The sequence below is a fragment of the Oncorhynchus masou genome, chromosome 30, assembly GCF_036934945.1.
Source record: "Oncorhynchus masou masou isolate Uvic2021 chromosome 30, UVic_Omas_1.1, whole genome shotgun sequence".
Classification (NCBI taxonomy): Eukaryota; Metazoa; Chordata; class Actinopteri; order Salmoniformes; family Salmonidae; genus Oncorhynchus; species Oncorhynchus masou.
In genome coordinates, this window is record NC_088241.1 from 60,495,514 (window position 1) to 60,513,785 (window position 18,272).

Genomic DNA, 18,272 nt, shown 5'->3' on the forward strand with positions numbered 1-18,272 from the left:
TGAGAAGCAGAGTAGGTGAACAGATGATCTCCTCATGAGTAGTTCTCACTGTGAAGCATGGAGGAGGAGGTGTGATGGTGTGGGGGTGCTTTGCTGGTGACACTGTCAGTGATTTATTTAGAATTCAAGGCACACTTAACCAGCATGGCTGCCACAGCATTCTGAAGCGATACGCCATCCTATCTGGTTTGCGCTTAGTAGGACTATCATTTGTTTTTCAACAGGACAACAACCCAACACACCTCCAGGCTGTGTAAGGGCTATTTGACCAAGAAGGATAGTGATAGAGTGCTGCATCAGATTACCTGGCCTCCACAATCACCTGACCTCATCCCAATTGAGATGGTTTGGGATGAGTTGGACCGCAGAGTAAAGAAAAAGCAGCCAACAAGTGCTCAGCATATGTGGAAACTCCTTCAAGACTGTTGTAAAAGCATTCCAGGTGACTACCTCATGAAGCTGGTTGAGAGAATGGTTGAGAGCATGCCAAGAGTGTGCAAAGCTGTCATCAAGGCAAAGGGTGGCTATTTTGAAGAATCTTTTTGTTTAACACTTTTTTTGGTTACTACATGATCCATACGTGTTATTTCATAGTTTGGATGTCTTCATTATTATTCTACAATGTAGACAATAGTACAAATAAAGAAAAAATCCTTGAATGAGCTATACGGAGAGACCATTTTTAACAATACAGTATTAACTAACAACTGTGATACAATACATGACCAAAAGTATGTGGACACCTGCTAGTCGAACATCTCATTCCCAAATCATGGGCATTAATATGGAGTTGGTGCCCTCTTTGCAGCTATAACAGCCTCTACTCTTCTGGGAAGGCTTTCCACTAGATGTTGCAACATTGCTGCAGGGACTTTCTTCCATTCATCCACAAGAGCATTAGTGAGGTTGGGCACTGATGTTGGGCGATTAGGCCTGGCTCACAGTCGGCGTTCCAATTAATCCCAAAGGTGTTCGATGGGGTTGAGGTCAGGGCTCTGTGAAGGTGAGTCAAGTGCTTCCACATCGATTTTGACAAACCATTTCTGTATGGAACTCCCTTTGTGCATGGGGGGCATTGTCATGCTGAAACAGGAAAGGGCCTTCCCCAAACTGTTGCCACAGGTTTGGAAGCACAGAATTGTCTAAAATGTCATTGTATGATGTAGTGTTAAGATTTCCACTCTCTGTATCTAAGGGGCCCGAACCATGAAAAACAGCCACAGACCATTATTCCTCCTCCACCAAACTCGACAGTTGGCACGATGCATTGGGGCAGGTAGCGTTCTCCTGGCATTCGCCAAACCCATTTTCGTCCGTTGGACTGCCAGATGGTGAAGCGTGATTCATCACCACTTCGTGGCAGAGCCGTTGTTGCTTCTAGACCAGGGGTGTCAAAGTCAAATGGACGGAGGGCCAAATAAAAATTTTAGCTACAAGCCGAGGGCCGGACTGTTCGAATGTTCATTGAAAAATTTTTAAATGACGCATATAGTCTAGTGAACCTAATTGAACCTACTGAAAACCTAACAAATATATTCCAATATGATCAGATAAATAAAGCAATATTTTCTTATGGCTCTGTCAGTAATCTTTAATTTTCAACAGACACAAAAGACAAATTTCCTTTATATAAAAATCCCCATAACATGAACATTAAATGAAAGAAACCGGTATTCAAGGCACCATCAGTAGCCTATATTTTCTATTTTAGCAAAAGTGGGCTAAATTTACTTCAAAGAAAAAAACAATAATAGCAATTTTCTATCATCCACTCAACTGAAATATTTTTAAAATATAATTGGATTGAAATACAATAAAATAAAGTGCAAAAATCTATTAATCAAAAACAACACTTTGTTTAAGGAGAAGTAACATGCAGTGAAAACAAATATTAAACTTTAACTTTTAAACTTGAACTGAGTAAAAACTCTAAATATGTGATTGCACAGTAATGTTCACTTGTTTGAGGTTGAGGGTGATACTTGGTGGTGTCCCATCTTTTCCACAAGTTCATCAATGTTGTAAGGCTCTGAGCTGAGGAAATCCTCAGAATTGAGTGGAGGTGTTCAGCAGTAAGTCGACTTCTGTGTGATGTTTTGTTCAGGTTCATCAAAGAAAAAGTTGTTCACACAGGTATGTGCTGCCAAACATAGACAACGTTTGAGCAGCCTGGATGCGCAGCTGGGGCATTGTGTCGGGGAGGAAACGGGCGAACTCCGCAGCACCCACTGCCGCATATTTTGCCCTCAGTGCATCATTGCATTGGAGGTCAATCAACTCCATTTGGAGGTTTGGTGGTGAGCTTTCCACGTCAACAGCAAATGGGTTACCGAGCAGTTCCAACCTGCTTTTTTGTGCTTCAAAGTCAGCAATTCGGCGTCGAAAGTCAGCGGCAAGCATACCTATTTTATCAGCCAACTGTGCGCTCGGGAACGCACTGGTAGAGAGCTTCTCTTTCATGGTCTGGCAGCTGGGAAAGTGGCTCAAATTTTCTTTCCGCATCTGCGTCTCCCACAGAGTCAGTTTGGTTTTAAATGCCTTCACTGTACTGTACATATCAGAGATGACATGATCCCGACCCTGCAGCTGCAAGTTCATTGCATTCAGATGACTCGTAATGTCACACAGAAAATTTTACTGTGATGCTGACGACTGCTGTGCCAATAAATATTGAAATGAAGCAGCCTACTGCTCGGTGCGTCACCGTTGCATTGTGGGAAATGTAGTATTGGTGCGTGTAAAAGATCTGCGGGCTGCCGGCTTGCTGCGGTCTGCGGGCCGGTTCTAATAATAAATCAAGATCATCCCAGGGGCCGTAAAAAACCTTCTCGCGGGCCGGATGTGGCCCGCGGGCCTTGACTCTGACATATGTGTTCTAGACGTTTCCACTTCACAATGACAGGACTTACAGTTGACTGGGGCAGCTCTAGCAGGGCAGACATTTGATGAACTGACTTGTTGGAAAGGTAGCATCCTATGACGGTGCCACGTTGAAAGTCACTGAGCTCTAAGGCTATTCTACTGCCAATGTTTGTCTATGTAGATTGCATGGCTGTGTGCTCGATGTTATACACCTGTCAGCAACGGGTGTGGCTGAAATAGTCAAATCCACTCATTTGAAGGGGCCTCCACATACTTTTGCATATATATTGTATATGTTGCTGTCTATGTTCATGCTGTTTGTGATCTATGTTCCTTCAAGTCTAAAATGGCTTCCTTATTGCTCTTCTTGGGACTGCCATTGGAAGTCCTATCCCCCCATTGAACTGGCTAACCCCAGTCTTTGTATGTATCTTGTATGTAGGACTCTGACGGGTGGGTAATAGTAAGCAAAGTCCCTCCTAAGGTAGCCGAAAAGAGAAACATTGTCAACTATATGGCCGCCGATAACACTGTGGCTGAAGGAGCGCTCGGCGGCGCCAGTGGTGTCGTTGTCATCAAGGAGTTTGGCAAACCATACGAGAGCTTCAGCAGTGAACTAGAGTCCAAGGCCGAGGAGATGGAGGAGAAGACCTACACCCTGGGCAAATCCTACGACACCATGTCGGGCAAGATCGTCACCATGACGACGCAGGCCAAAGATGGCGGGGAGGCGGCGGTAGCCGTTCCTGCGGTGTTCGCCAGGGAGCTGAAGAGGGCAGCGGACCAATCCACCACCACTGTGAAGATCATCCCGGTGTCAACTGAGTACGAGATGCCAGTGTCGGTCCACTTGAGTCTCCCGCCCATAGAGGGAATCGGACCCCCAATGATCACCATCCAGGAGGCCAGGACCCCCTCTCCATCTGAGGGAATGGGACCCTCCATGATCACCATCCAGGAGGCCAGGACCCCCTCTCCATCCGAGCCCAGCGACGGTGGCCTGGGCGCCATGCGGACCGTAGTGTCCATCCGCTCCAGCCAGGACATCAGTGATGCCGCGAGAGCGGACAGCAGGAAGCAGCTACGGGAGACTTTTCTTCTGGGAGACAGGAGCACCACCCCTGTTGCGCCTCACACACCCCTCTCTCCACGGTCCCCAATGGCCAAGTCCCCAATGGCCAAGTCCCCAATGAAGATGCCCAAGCCTCAAATGGTCGATCTGCGTCTGAGCCCCAGCCCTGTGTCCTATCTTTCCAGAACCCCATCGCCCTCCAAAGTGGTAGGATGATATGAACCCCCCCACCCCCAAATACCTGAAACCCCTTCCCCACTCTCCCTAACCTCCCACTTTATCCTCAAGCTACTTCCTCTCCACCCCCTGTCCCTAACCTCCCACTTTATCCTCAAGCTACTTCCTCTTCCCCCCCTCTCTCTAACCCTCCACTTTATCCTCAAGTTACTTCCTCTTCCCTCCCTCTCCCTAACCTCCCACTTTATCCTCAAGTTACTCCCCCCCCTAAACCCCCACTTTATCCTCAAGCTACTTCCGCTCCCCCCCCTAAACCCCCACTTTATCCTCAAGTTACTTCCTCTTACCCCCTCTCCCTAACCTCCCACTTTATCCTCAAGTTACTCCCCCCCCCTAAACCCCCACTTTATCCTCAAGCTACTTCCGCTTCCCCCCTAAATCCCCACTTTATCCTCAAGCTACTTCCTCCCCCTCTCCCAAGACCCCTAATTTATCCTCAAGCTACTTCCGCTTCCCCCCTCTCCCTAATCCCCCACTTCATCCTCAAGCCACTTCCCCCCCTCCCCAAACCCCCACTTTATCTTCAAGCCACTTCCGTTCCCCCTCTCCCCAAACCCCCACTTTATCCTCAAGCCAATTCCGCCCCCCCCCCAAACCCCCACTTTATCCTCAAGCCACTTCCGCCCTCCCCCCAAACCCCCATTTTATCCTCAAGCCACTTCTGCCCCCCCTCCCCAATCCCCCACTTTATCCTCAAGCCACTTCGACCCCAAACCCCCACTTTATCCTCAAGCCACTTCCGCCCCACCCTCCCCAAACCCCCAATTTATCCTCAAGCCACTTCCGCCCCCCTCCCCAAACCCCCACTTTATCCTCAAGCCACTTCCACCCCCACCTCCCTAATTCCCCACTTTATCCTCAAGCCACTTCCCCCCCCCCTCCCCAAACCCCCACTTTATCCTCAAGCCACTTCCGCCCCCCTCCCTAATCCCCCTTTTTATCCTCAAGCCACTTCCGTCACCCCCTCCCTAATCCCCCACTTTATCCTCAAGCCACTTCCGCACCACCTCCCTAATCCCCCACTTTATCCTCAAGCCACTTCCGCCCCCCCTCCCTAACCCTCCACTTTATCCTCAAGCTACTTCCTCTTCCCCCTCCCTAATCCCCCACTTTATCCTCAAGCCACTTCCGCCCCCCCTCTCTAATCCCCCACTTTTTCCTCAAGCTACTTCCTCTCCCCCCCTCTCCCTAACCCTCCACTTTATCCTCAAGCTACTTCCTCTTCCCCCCTCCCTAATCCCCCACTTTATCCTCAAGCCACTTCCGCCCCCCTCCCTAATCCTTCACTTTATCCTCAAGCCAGTTCCGCCCCCCCCTCCCTAATCCCCCACTTTATCCTCAAGCCACTTCCGCCCCCCCTCCCTAATCCCCCACTTTATCCTCAAGCCACTTCCGCCCCCCTCCCTAATCCCCCACTTTATCCTCAAGCCACTTCCGCCCCCTAATCCCCCACTTTATCCTCAAGCCACTTCCGCCCCCCTCCCCAATCCCCCACTTTATCCTCAAGCCACTTCCGCCCCCCCTCCCTAATCCCCCACTTTATCCTCAAGCCACTTCCGCCCCCCACTCCCTAATCCCCCACTTTATCCTAAAGCTACTTCCTCTCCCCCCTCTCCCTAACCCTCCACTTTATCCTCAAGCCACTTCCGCCCCCCCCCTCCCTAATCCCCCACTTTATCCTCAAGCCACTTCCGCCCCCCCCTCCCTAATCCCCCACTTTATCCTCAAGCCACTTCCGCCCCCCCTCCCTAATCCCCCACTTTATCCTCAAGCCACTTCCGCCCCCCCCTCCCTAATCCCCCACTTTATCCTCAAGCCACTTCCGCCCCCCTCCCCAATCCCCCACTTTATCCTCAAGCCACTTCCGCCCCCCTCCCTAATCCCCCACTTTATCCTCAAGCCACTTCCGCCCCCCCTCCCTAATCCCCTACTTTATCCTCAAGCTACTTCCTCTTCCCCCTCTCCCTAACCCTCCACTTTATCCTCAAGCCACTTCCCTTCCCCCCCCTCCCTAATCCCCCACTTTATCCTCAAGCCACTTCCCCCCCCTCCCTAATCCCCCACTTTATCCTCAAGCCACTTTCGCCCCCCTCCCTAACCCTCCACTTTATCCTCAAGCTACTTCCTCTTCCCCCCCTCCCTAATCCCCCACTTCATCCTCAAGTCACTTCCGTCCCCCCTCCCCAAACCCCCACTTTATCCTCAAGCCACTTCCGCCCCCCCCCTCCCCAAACCCCCACTTTATCCTCAAGCCACTTCCGCCCCCCTCCCCAAACCCCCACTTTATCCTCAAGCCACTTCCGCCCCAGCCTGTTTGGTCGTCTTATCCACTGCAACAAGGCTGGACCCGGCGCTGTTTTGCACTCGACTGAATGGTCATGGGAATTGCATGGGAGTCTGTTTTTTCCTTCTATAGTTTGCTCTGTTTAGTTGATCCCTTCGCCACTGTATTTGGTGTCATTTGTTATCTGCATGCCTTAACTAAACTTGCTGCTCCATGGGTACTGGCATTTGTTTACCTCTTTCATTTTGATTTGTAAATGAAAACCGTGTTTTGTTTTAAGCTGGTCCCCATGCTGCTAGCCACACCAAATGAATGCTTTCCACTATGGTTTGTGGTGCGGTATACTATGGTTGGTATGCCACTGATTGCTTCAGCCCTGCCACTTTTACTTTGACTTCCCTGGGTTTGCGCTCTCTGACCTCTCTGCAGCTTGATCTGACATGATGATATTGGCCCTATTCATAAGAGGAGACCCTCCGACACACAAGACCCTCTTGTCTGTCTCACCTATTGCCTTTATGACTGACATTCTCAAGAGAAAAACAACTTGAGTTCAGTGATTGACACAGGATGGTGTTTCTACCCATGTGCTCTGTAAAAGAAATGCATTGCTCCGAGTTGCATAGTATAGCACACAAAGGATTAAAATAGTTGGAAACCAATTTGATGAAACCTTTGTAATTCTTGCATTGTCTTATATAAGGAAATCAATCTAGGTTGTGATTGACATAAATATTTTTGAATACTTTAGAATAAAATTTGACAAACCCAATTTTCTCAAACCCAATCCTCTAAGTTTACCTTTCTCAGCTATCAATCATCACCTCAATGCTCTTATGAATAATCCATCCAACCTCCCCGTCCCCCGAGCTTGTGTCTGGGCATTGTGTGAAAGACCTGTCTCTTTGTCTCTCCTCCTATGTATGTACAGTATCTAACTGTGTGTGTCTCTCTTCTACTCCTGTTGTGTGTACTCTCCCCATCTCTCTGTCTGCTCAGCCTAAGCCGACCTTTGAGGAGATGTCCCCGGAGCTCACCGCTCTCTTACAGTCGGCCAGAGATCAGACCAGCACGCGGGTCTGGACTGCTTCGCCTGCTTTTAGTCAGACCGTGTTTAAGGTGGCCTCTTATACCATATAGATAATATACAACTCAACAAACGTGATGACAGCAGTTGTAGTGCATGCATATCTGAGTTGTTAAAAGGATTTTTTAAAACCTTTTATACAGGTTATCATTGAGATCACATCTCTTTTGCAAAAGACCTGTTCAGTATCTGTACTGTTTGTCACTGATGTGTTTGTTGTTGAGGAAATGTTGTCACTGTAGCCACTGTGTTGTCTGTCAGGCTTTTCTGTCCCCTGTCCGTCTGTCCTTCCTTCCTGCCGGCCATTAAAACAGTGGACAGGTTTATGAGGAGGAATGTTTTGTCTAGACATAGGCACCACATGGTCCTGGGGCCTTATTGAGGAGGAATGATTTGTCTAGTCATAGGCACCACATGGTCCTGGGGCCTTATTGAGGAGGAATGTTTTGTCTAGACATAGGCACCACATGGTCCTGGGGCCTTATTGAGGAGGAATGTTTTGTCTAGACAGAGGCACCACATGGTCCTGGGGCCTTATTATGTTTTGAGGAGGACATGGTTCCTGGGGTCTTATTGACAGAAGGCAGGCCCCACATGGTCCTGGGGCCTTATTGAGGAGGAATGTTTTTGTCTAGACATAGGCACCACATGGTCCTGGGGCCTTATTGAGGAGGAATGTTTTGTCTAGACAGAGGCACCACATGGTCCCTGGGCCTTATTGAGGAGGAATGTTTTGTCTAGACAGAGGCACCACGTGGTCCCTGGGCCTTATTGGGGAGGAATGTTTTGTCTAGACATAGGCACCACATGGTCCTGGGGCCTTATTGAGGAGGAATGTTTTGTCTAGACAGAGGCACCACATGGTCCTGGGGCCTTATTGAGGAGGAATGTTTTGTCTAGACAGAGGCACCACATGGTCCTGGGGCCTTATTGAGGAGGAATGTTTTGTCTAGACATAGGCACCACATGGTCCTGGGGCCTTATTGAGGAGGAATGTTTTGTCTAGACAGAGTCACCACATGGTCCTGGGGCCTTATTGAGGAGGAATGTTTTGTCTAGACAGAGGCACCACATGGTCCTGGGGCCTTATTGAGGAGGAATGTTTTGTCTAGACAGAGGCACCACGTGGTCCCTGGGCCTTATTGAGGAGGAATGTTTTGTCTAGACAGAGGCACCACATGGTCCCTGGTCCTTATTGAGGAGGAATGTTTTGTCTAGACAGAGGCACCACATGGTCCTGGGGCCTTATTGAGGAGGAATGTTTTGTCTAGACAGAGGCACCACGTGGTCCCTGGGCCTTATTGAGGAGGAATGTTTTGTCTAGACAGAGGCACCACATGGTCCTGGGGCCTTATTGAGGAGGAATGTTTTGTCTAGACAGAGGCACCACATGGTCCTGGGGCCTTATTGAGGAGGAATGTGAGAGTGTTACCCACCTGGCATATTTGATTTTGCAACTCTTCTCCACCTTTAGGTCATTTTGATACCCGAAAGTGGGGAACAAAGCAATCATCCAATGCACAGCATGTTAAATGATTTAAACATGCATTCAGAAAGATCACATCGGTACTAACATATGAAGTAACCCTTCCCTACTGTATGGAAGCAGATTCTAGGTCATCCACCCAGAGTGGCTAAAAACTTGCTTTGGTGATGAAATTTCACTTCCTTATAATCTAAAATGTTTTTTTACCAAAAGACAAATATAATTATTCACGTTCTAAATCGTTCAGTGTGGACTTTTCCTCTAACATCCAATAATAAGCACCAAGATCTGTTGACATGGAGGTGCAGGTTTCTTATAACTGTTGACATAGAGGTGCAGGTTTCTTATAACTGTTGACATAGAGGTGCAGGTTTCTTATAACTGTTGACATAGAGGTGCAGGTTTCTTATAACAGTTGACATAGCGGTGCAGGTTTCTTATAACTGTTGACATAGAGGTGCAGGTTTCTTATAACAACTGTTGACATAGAGGTGCAGGTTTCTTATAACAACAGTTGACATAGAGGTGCAGGTTTCTTATAACTGTTGACATAGAGGTGCAGGTTTCTTATAACTGTTGACATAGAGGTGCAGGTTTCTTATAACAACTGTTGACATAGAGGTGCAGGTTTCTTATAACAACAGTTGACATAGCGGTGCAGGTTTCTTATAACTGTTGACATAGAGGTGCAGGTTTCTTATAACAACTGTTGACATGGAGGTGCAGGTTTCTTATAACAACTGTTGACATAGAGGTGCAGGTTTCTTATAACTGTTGACATAGAGGTGCAGGTTTCTTATAACTGTTGACATAGAGGTGCAGGTTTCTTATAACAACTGTTGATATAGCGGTGCAGGTTTCTTATAACTGTTGACATAGAGGTGCAGGTTTCTTATAACAACTGTTGACATGGAGGTACAGGTTTCTTATAACTGTTGACATAGAGGTGCAGGTTTCTTATAACAACAGTTGACATAGAGGTGCAGGTTTCTTATAACAACTGTTGACATAGAGGTGCAGGTTTCTTATAACAACAGTTGACATAGCGGTGCAGGTTTCTTATAACTGTTGACATAGAGGTGCAGGTTTCTTATAACAACTGTTGACATGGAGGTGCAGGTTTCTTATAACAACTGTTGACATAGAGGTGCAGGTTTCTTATAACTGTTGACATAGAGGTGCAGGTTTCTTATAACTGTTGACATAGAGGTGCAGGTTTCTTATAACAACTGTTGACATAGCGGTGCAGGTTTCTTATAACTGTTGACATAAAGGTGCAGGTTTCTTATAACAACTGTTGACATGGAGGTACAGGTTTCTTATAACAACAGTTGACATAGAGGTGCAGGTTTCTTATAACTGTTGACATAGAGGTGCAGGTTTCTTATAACTGTTGACATAGAGGTGCAGGTTTCTTATAACTGTTGACATGGAGGTGCAGGTTTCTTATAACAACAGTTGACATAGAGGTGCAGGTTTCTTATAACTGTTGACATAGAGGTGCAAGTTTCTTATAACAACAGTTGACATAGAGGTGCAGGTTTCTTATAACAACTGTTGCGGATTTTATATCTTGTGGTTGTCTTCAAAGTTACAGAGGGTCGCAAAAAAAGATAAATTAGCATGACACAAGCTGAGTTAAATGTACTGGCTTTGAAAATGAAAAGCTTGGTATACACTCAGTGCTCCGTTGAAATGTATAGAGATGTGCTTGTTTTTTTGTGAGAGATCTTCTAATAATAACAGGAATTTCAAATTAAAATAAAGTGTACACTAAAATATGAAAATACTACTATGTCATGTCTCAAAATCAATATCTATCTTACCTCTATATTGTTTTATGTCCTGCGGATTGGAGAAGAGAGATGACCAGTTCAGGGAGAAAGTGAGCCTGTCAGGTAGCCAATAGCCTTAATTCTTGCACGGCATCCAGCCTAGCTGACACAATGCAGCTTTCCTGGTTTTTGACCCTAATCTTAGCCATCTGACAACGGTAAAATCTCCAATGACTTTTGAATGGATTATGATCGAGACATGAGGTTTGGACCATTGGTTTTTCTTAGAGGACGATGCACAATTAACATTAGTTTACTCATTGGTCAAAAGATGTGTTTTTGATTGGACACCCTACAGATCTGTGCTATTTTTTAATCTGCTTCCATACTACTGTAGATTCAATCAATATTGAAGATTCAAGTAGACTGTTGGTTATGTCTTGTTTGTTTCCTTTGTTAGACAACAGAGAAGGTGGAGCGGATCGTGCTGCAGACAGAGGTGGTATCTTCCCTACAAGAAAAGGACCAGGACCAGCCTAAGTTGAAGTTGGCACAGCCAGAACAGTCTGACCACCAGCCTGACAACATGGCGAACCAGGCAGAGCATCAGACTGAGCAGGTAGAGACAGACTCACTGGAAGGGATAGAGGACGATAGGCCTCAGTCCGTGCTGGGGTTTACAGGGCTGAGCATGCATGATGACCACTCTGACGACTCAGACACGCCAAGCGACACTAGTGACGCCACTAGCGTAGCCTCGGCGGGGCCGGCCCTGACTGCCGCAGCCAAGGCCGCCGTGGACAAGGCTATAGGTGCGGCGGTGAAGCAGGCGGAGGCCGAGGAGAAAACTCCAGCCCCAGGCTTGGGTGGAAGCCTAGGCCTTGGGCTGGACAGTCAGTCAGAGGGAGAGGAGTCAGCAGGGTCAGTCTCAGAGGAGGAAGCGGAGGAGGAGAACAGCCAAGACTGGAGAGGGTGCTTCGTGCCCCCCTCCCCCGTGCACACCTCTCTTATTGGAGCGTCCTGGCAGAGTCTCAGTGGGGAGGTAGCTGCTGCAAGGGCTCACTCGGAGGTAACACCCCAAAGAGCCCCAAAATGTTCCCTAGTTGCCCCATTGACCTATAGTACCTCTCCATAAGTACCCCCCTAAACTATCCTTAATTGTCCTTCCTCCTTGCCTACAATAGCACTGGAAAAGCTACCCCCGTCTCATATTCCTTGTTGCCCATGCTATTTAGAAAGTGCTCAATCTGTTGCAGTCTTGCCTTCCCATTCCCCTGTAATATCACTGGAAAGATTCTCCCCAAATTATCCCAATCTTGGCCTCCCATTAGCTAGTAGGGCCAATAAGCAGGAAGCATGCAATTTATCCCAATCTTGGCTGTATTACCACAGAATCAGCTACCCAACTCCCCCAGTCCTGACCCTCCTCTTTGCCAATAGTAGCAGTCAGCCAGCCTGTGCTGCTGTGTGTTCAGTGTTGTGCAGGTGGGAGACTGTCCTTTTCCCTGTTTCCTGACCCTGTTTCTGCCCACTGGGTTTTCTATTGGAAAGCATTACCATGGCCAGGCAGGCTGTACATACTGTATATATCAGCCAGGGAGGTATTGAAAACGGTTGAAGATTGCATAGAGGGACTTCTTCCGTGTGTGATTGTGTGTATGCAGGCCTGTGTTTTTTTCACACAGCGCCACTATAAACACCATAATATTTTCGAGCTGCACATATACACACAGTATCATAGTGGAGACGGCTTATTTCTTCCTGACTTGTTGTTGCTTTATTTCCTCAATGTTCAGATACACTGAGTACCTTAAAACATTAAGAACACCTTCCTAATATTCAGTTGCTAGAAGTCTTTAACCCGTCTCCTCCCCCTTCATCTACATTGGTCGAAGTGGATTTAATAAGTGACATCAATAAGGGATCATCGCTTTCACCTGGATTCACCTGGTCAGTCTATGTCATGGAAAGAGCAGCTGTTTTTAATGTTTTACTCAGTGCAGTTTACCTTTGTGGCAAATCGTGAGCAGCAATGAGTTAGAATGTTTTATGGACACACGTCTATGAGAAGCACAGATTGAATAGATAGCGGTCTGTTGCAGGGTTATTGTCTATCGGTCCACAGACGTTTTGAATTATGTGAACCGTTTCATATATTATAAATACAATCCTACCAGGTAGACCCATTTGGCTTCCTTCTAAATGAATTAATATGCTTCCACAATCTCACATAAGACTTACTCTGTGGTGCACTGTGATGAATTCTTAGTGAATGGTCCAGGATGATGCACTAAGTGTCGTAGCCTCTTTCATTGTGAATAATAAAAAATGACTATTTATTTTATAACAACACCTCTGCTATTTGCTTTTGGGATTTTATGTTATCATTTTGATTTGATTGATTTTGATAATTGTATAAATATTCTATCAGAGAGAGGATGGTCCTCATGAACAGCATCCTTCAGTACTTTCCCTTTCCTATATCTAGGACCTTTCAATTCATTCATTAATTGCTTGTGTGTCCTGTAGACAGGCGGTGACAATGTAATTGTGTGCGAGCATGCAAACATGATTGCCTGTGTGTGTGCATAAATAAATATAAGGGTGAAATCTTATTTTCTGCACCCTTTTCATTTCTCCCTTTCTATCTCCCTCTCCCTCTCTATCCTTTTCTCTCGCTCTCCCTCTCTCTATCCCTCTTTCTCCATCCATGTCTTTATTTCTCTCAATCCCTCTCTATCTCTCTTTATTTATCTGTTTCTATCTATCTCTCTCTCTCTCTCTCCTTCTCTCTCCATCCCTCTCTTCATTTCTCTGTTTCTATCTCTCTCCCTCTCTCTCTATCCCTCCCTCTCTCACTCTCTGTATCTATCCCTCTTGCTCTCACTCTGTCCCTCTATCTCAGTTGTCTGTGCTGGAGGCTCCAGAGGTCCTGACCTTCAACAGGGCAGATGTGGTGGATGTGACCCAGGAGGTCCCTGTAATACACACGGAAATGAAAACTGTCACATACCAGTCACTAGAGGTAAAGGCCTTCTCGTCAGACTTATGTCTCATGCTCTATTCTGGATATTCTCATATACTCCAATGTGTATATTTTTGACCTGGGTAGTGCTCATTAGGGCACACAATGTAAAATGTTGTAAAACTCTAATTGCAACAAAAAAATGTCCAAGTTGTTCCTCCGTGTTTCAGTCCGTTTTACAACATTCGGTGCCTAAGGAATACGACCCTGTTCTTCCATCCAATTGAGGTGATGAATTGTGTCTGTGTTGTTCCAGGCTGACGCTGATCCCGAGGCGGGGGTGTTGATGAGCGCCCAGACCATCACCTCAGACACCACCAGCACCACCACAACCACACATATCACCAAGGTATTTACTACCTGACCTCAACTCAGAGGGGTGCCACTGTCATTCACCTCAGCTTTATCCACGAGTCCCTTTTGTGTCCCTTTGATATTTTAAGTTTAAATTGTGCACCAATTGTAACGAGTGCGCTGAGAGTCGGGAAACAAGTTCAGGGAGTGAGTGTTTTAATAAATAAACAAAACAATAAACATGTAACAAAAACAAACGCACCGACATGAAAACAAGTCAATAACACCTGAGGAAAGAACCAAGGGGAGTGACAGATATGGGGAAGATAATCAAGGAGGTGATGGAGTCCAGGTGAGTGTCATGAGGCACTGGTGCGCGAGACGATGGTGACAGGTGTGCGGGATAATCAGCAGGCTGGAGAGGGAGTATACGTGACAGTACCCCCTCCCCGACACTAGGCTCTATAGCCGCAGGACGCCGTCAAAGGGGATGAACCCGGGGATCAGGAGCAGACCAGTCACCCCTGCTGATGCGCGAGAACCTGTCATGCCAGCTGAGGCACCGGAGCCTGTCGAGTCAGCTGGGGCACGGGAACCTGACAGATCGGTTGAGGCAGGGGAACCTGGCGATCCGATGGAAGCAGGGGGAGCCTGGCGATCTGGCTGAGGCATGAAAGCCCAACAAGGCAGGGGAGCCTGGCGATCCGGCTGAGGCATGAAAGCCCAATGAGCCAGCTGAGGCAGGGGAGCTGTGCGATCCGGCTAAGGTATGAAAGCCCAATGAGCCAACTGAAGCAGGGGAGCATGGCGATCCGGTGGAGGCATGAAAGCCCAACGAGCCAGCTGAGGCAGGGGAGCCTGGCGATCCGGCTGAGGCATGAAAGCCCAACGAGCCAACTGAAGCAGGGAAGCCTGGCGATCCGGCTAAGGTATGAAAGCCCAACGAGCCTGCTGAGGCATGAGAGCCTGGCGATCTGGTTGAGGCATGCGAGCTTGACGAGCCGGCTGAGGCAATCTGGTTGAGGCATGAGAGCCTTAACACAAACAACACACCAACATGAAAACAGAATCATTAACACCTGAGGAATGAACCAAGGGGAGTGACAGATTTAGTGAGGATGATCAAGGAGGTGATGGAGTCCGGGTGAGTGTCATGAGGCACTGGTGCGCAAGACGATGGTGACAGGTGTGTGAGATAATCAGCAGTCTGATGACCAAGAGGCCGGGAGGGAGTATACGTGTCACCAATATTGCATTTTAAAAGCCTGATATATTAAATGAAGTGCCCTTTAGTATAGACCGCATGGACAAATAAATAAATCCGTTTTTTTTATATTAATGAAGACTTAGTGCCAAAATCCAGCATTTTGACATGTCCCTCTGACCACCCTCTGTGACTTATCCACAGCATTTTGACATGTCCCTCAGTGCACCCCACAGCATTTTGACATGTCCATCAGTGCACCCCACAGCATTTTGACATGTCCATCAGTGCACCCCACAGCATTTTGACATGTCCATCAGTGCACCCCACAGCATTTTGACATGTCCCTCAGTGCACCCCACAGCATTTTGACATGTCCCTCAGTGCACCCCACAGCATTTTGACATGTCCCTCAGTGCACCCCACAGCATTTTGACATGTCCCTCAGTGCACCCCACAGCATTTTGACATGTGACCCTCAGTGCACCCCACAGCATTTTGACATGTCCCTCAGTGCACCCCACAGCATTTTGACATGTCCCTCAGTGCACCCCACAGCATTTTGACATGTCCCTCAGTGCACCCCACAGCATTTTGACATGTCCCTCAGTGCACCCCACAGCATTTTGACATGTCCCTCAGTGCACCCTCTGTGACTTAACCACAGCATTTTGACATGTCCCTCAGTGCACCCCACAGCATTTTGACATGTCCCTCAGTGCACCCCACAGCATTTTGACATGTCCCTCAGTGCACCCTCTGTGACTTAACCACAGCATTTTGACATGTCCCTCAGTGCACCCCACAGCATTTTGACATGTCCATCAGTGCACCCCACAGCATTTTGACATGTCCCAGTGCACCCCACAGCATTTTGACACCCTCTGCATTTTGACTTAACCACAGCATTTTGACATGTCCTCAGTGCACCCCACAGCATTTTGCACCCAGTGCACAGCATTTTGACATGTCCATCAGTGCACCCCACAGCATTTTGACATGTCCATCAGTACACCCTCTGTGACTGTTTAGGAAGATTTTAACCCACTTAAACTCCTCCAAGTTTTCACCGTCCTTGTAAAGCCCAAGTTATTTTATTTCTTTGACAAAGTAATTTCTAATGATTTTTTTTTTGTGTTTGTGATTAGTGATTCATGTACGTCTGTCCCTCATTTTAAGGTCAAACCTGTTACATGAACTGAACTCTCCTTTTAATAAGATGAAACTATTCCTTAAAAAAAGAAAAAAAAGAAACCTTGAGCATCTTATAGTCAAATCATAGTGTAAAAGCAGGTGAGCTGGTTCTAGTCTTTATGTAAAAGCAGGTGAGCTGGTTCTAGTCTTTATGTAAAAGCAGGTGAGCTGGTTCTAGTCTTTATGTAAAAGCAGGTGAGCTGGTTCTAGTCTTTATGTAAAAGCAGGTGAGCTGGTTCTAGTCTTTATGTAAAAGCAGGTGAGCTGGTTCTAGTCTTTATGTAAAAGCAGGTGAGCTGGTTCTAGTCTTTATGTAAAAGCAGGTGAGCTGGTTCTAGTCTTTATGTAAAAGCAGGTGAGCTGGTTCTAGTCTTTATGTAAAAGCAGGTGAGCTGGTTCTAGTCTTTATGTAAAAGCAGGTGAGCTGGTTCTACTCTTTATGTAAAAGCAGGTGAGCTGGTTCTAGTCTTTATGTAAAAGCAGGTGAGCTGGTTCTACTCTTTATGTAAAAGCAGGTGAGCTGGTTCTAGTCTTTATGTAAAAGCAGGTGAGCTGGTTCTAGTCTTTATGTAAAAGCAGGTGAGCTGGTTCTAGTCTTTATGTAAAAGCAGGTGAGCTGGTTCTAGTCTTTATGTAAAAGCAGGTGAGCTGGTTCTAGTCTTTATGTAAAAGCAGGTGAGCTGGTTCTACTCTTTATGTAAAAGCAGGTGAGCTGGTTCTACTCTTTATGTAAAAGCAGGTGAGCTGGTTCTAGTCTTTATACATTTACATTACATTTAAGTAAAAGCAGGTGAGCTGGTTCCAGAGCTTTATGTAAAAATGAGTGAATTCACCTTCTGACATCCAGTGGAACAGCCACTTACAATAGTGCATCTGTAAAAGCAGGTGAGCTGGTTCTAGTCTTTATGTAAAAGCAGGTGAGCCGGTTCTACTCTTTATGTAAAAGCAGGTGAGCTGGTTCTAGTCTTTATGTAAAAGCAGGTGAGCTGGTTCTAGTCTTTATGTAAAAGCAGGTGAGCTGGTTCTAGTCTTTATGTAAAAAGCAGGTGAGCTGGTTCTAGTCTTTATGTAAAAGCAGGTGAGCTGGTTCTAGTCTTTATGTAAAAGCAGGTGAGCTGGTTCTAGTCTTTATGTAAAAGCAGGTGAGCTGGTTCAACTCTTTATGTAAAAGCAGGTGAGCTGGTTCTACTCTTTATGTAAAAGCAGGTGAGCTGGTTCTAGTCTTTATGTAAAAGCAGGTGAGCTGGTTCTAGTCTTTATGTAAAAGCAGGTGAGCTGGTTCTAGTCTTTATGTAAAAGCAGGTGAGCTGGTTCTAGTCTTTATGTAAAAGCAGGTGAGCTGGTTCTAGTCTTTATGTAAAAGCAGGTGAGCTGGTTCTACTCTTTATGTAAAAGCAGGTGAGCTGGTTCTACTCTTTATGTAAAAGCAGGTGAGCTGGTTCTAGTCTTTATCATTTTTATTTAAAAGCAGGCTCTTATGAGCTGGTTCTGACATCCAGTGGAACAGCCACTTTTGCATCTGTAAAAGCAGGTGAGCTGGTTCTAGTCTTTATGTAAAAGCAGGTGAGCCGGTTCTACTCTTTATGTAAAAGCAGGTGAGCTGGTTCTAGGCTTTATGTTAAAGCAGGTGAGCTGGTTCTAGTCTTTATGTAAAAGCAGGTGAGCTGGTTCTAGTCTTTATGTAAAAGCAGGTGAGCTGGTTCTAGTCTTTATGTAAAAGCAGGTGAGCTGGTTCTAGTCTTTATGTAAAAG

The 18,272-nt window shown here is 46.6% G+C and overlaps 1 protein-coding gene across 5 annotated transcripts in view; it reads left to right on the forward strand.

Moving 5' to 3' along the window:
• Nucleotides 1-18,272, forward strand: part of LOC135522896 (band 4.1-like protein 3) — a 127,899-nt gene that overhangs the window by 85,416 nt on the left and 24,211 nt on the right. For 4 of the 5 annotated variants that reach the window (XM_064949580.1, XM_064949579.1, XM_064949582.1 and 1 more), the window contains 5 exons: nt 3,305-4,141; nt 7,455-7,574; nt 11,264-11,422; nt 13,709-13,828; nt 14,085-14,177. In XM_064949580.1, the coding sequence (XP_064805652.1) occupies nt 3,305-4,141; nt 7,455-7,574; nt 11,264-11,422; nt 13,709-13,828; nt 14,085-14,177 (1,329 nt within the window). The remainder of the gene's footprint in view (nt 1-3,304; nt 4,142-7,454; nt 7,575-11,263; nt 11,423-13,708; nt 13,829-14,084; nt 14,178-18,272) is intronic. The other variant, XM_064949583.1, reaches the window with a different exon arrangement.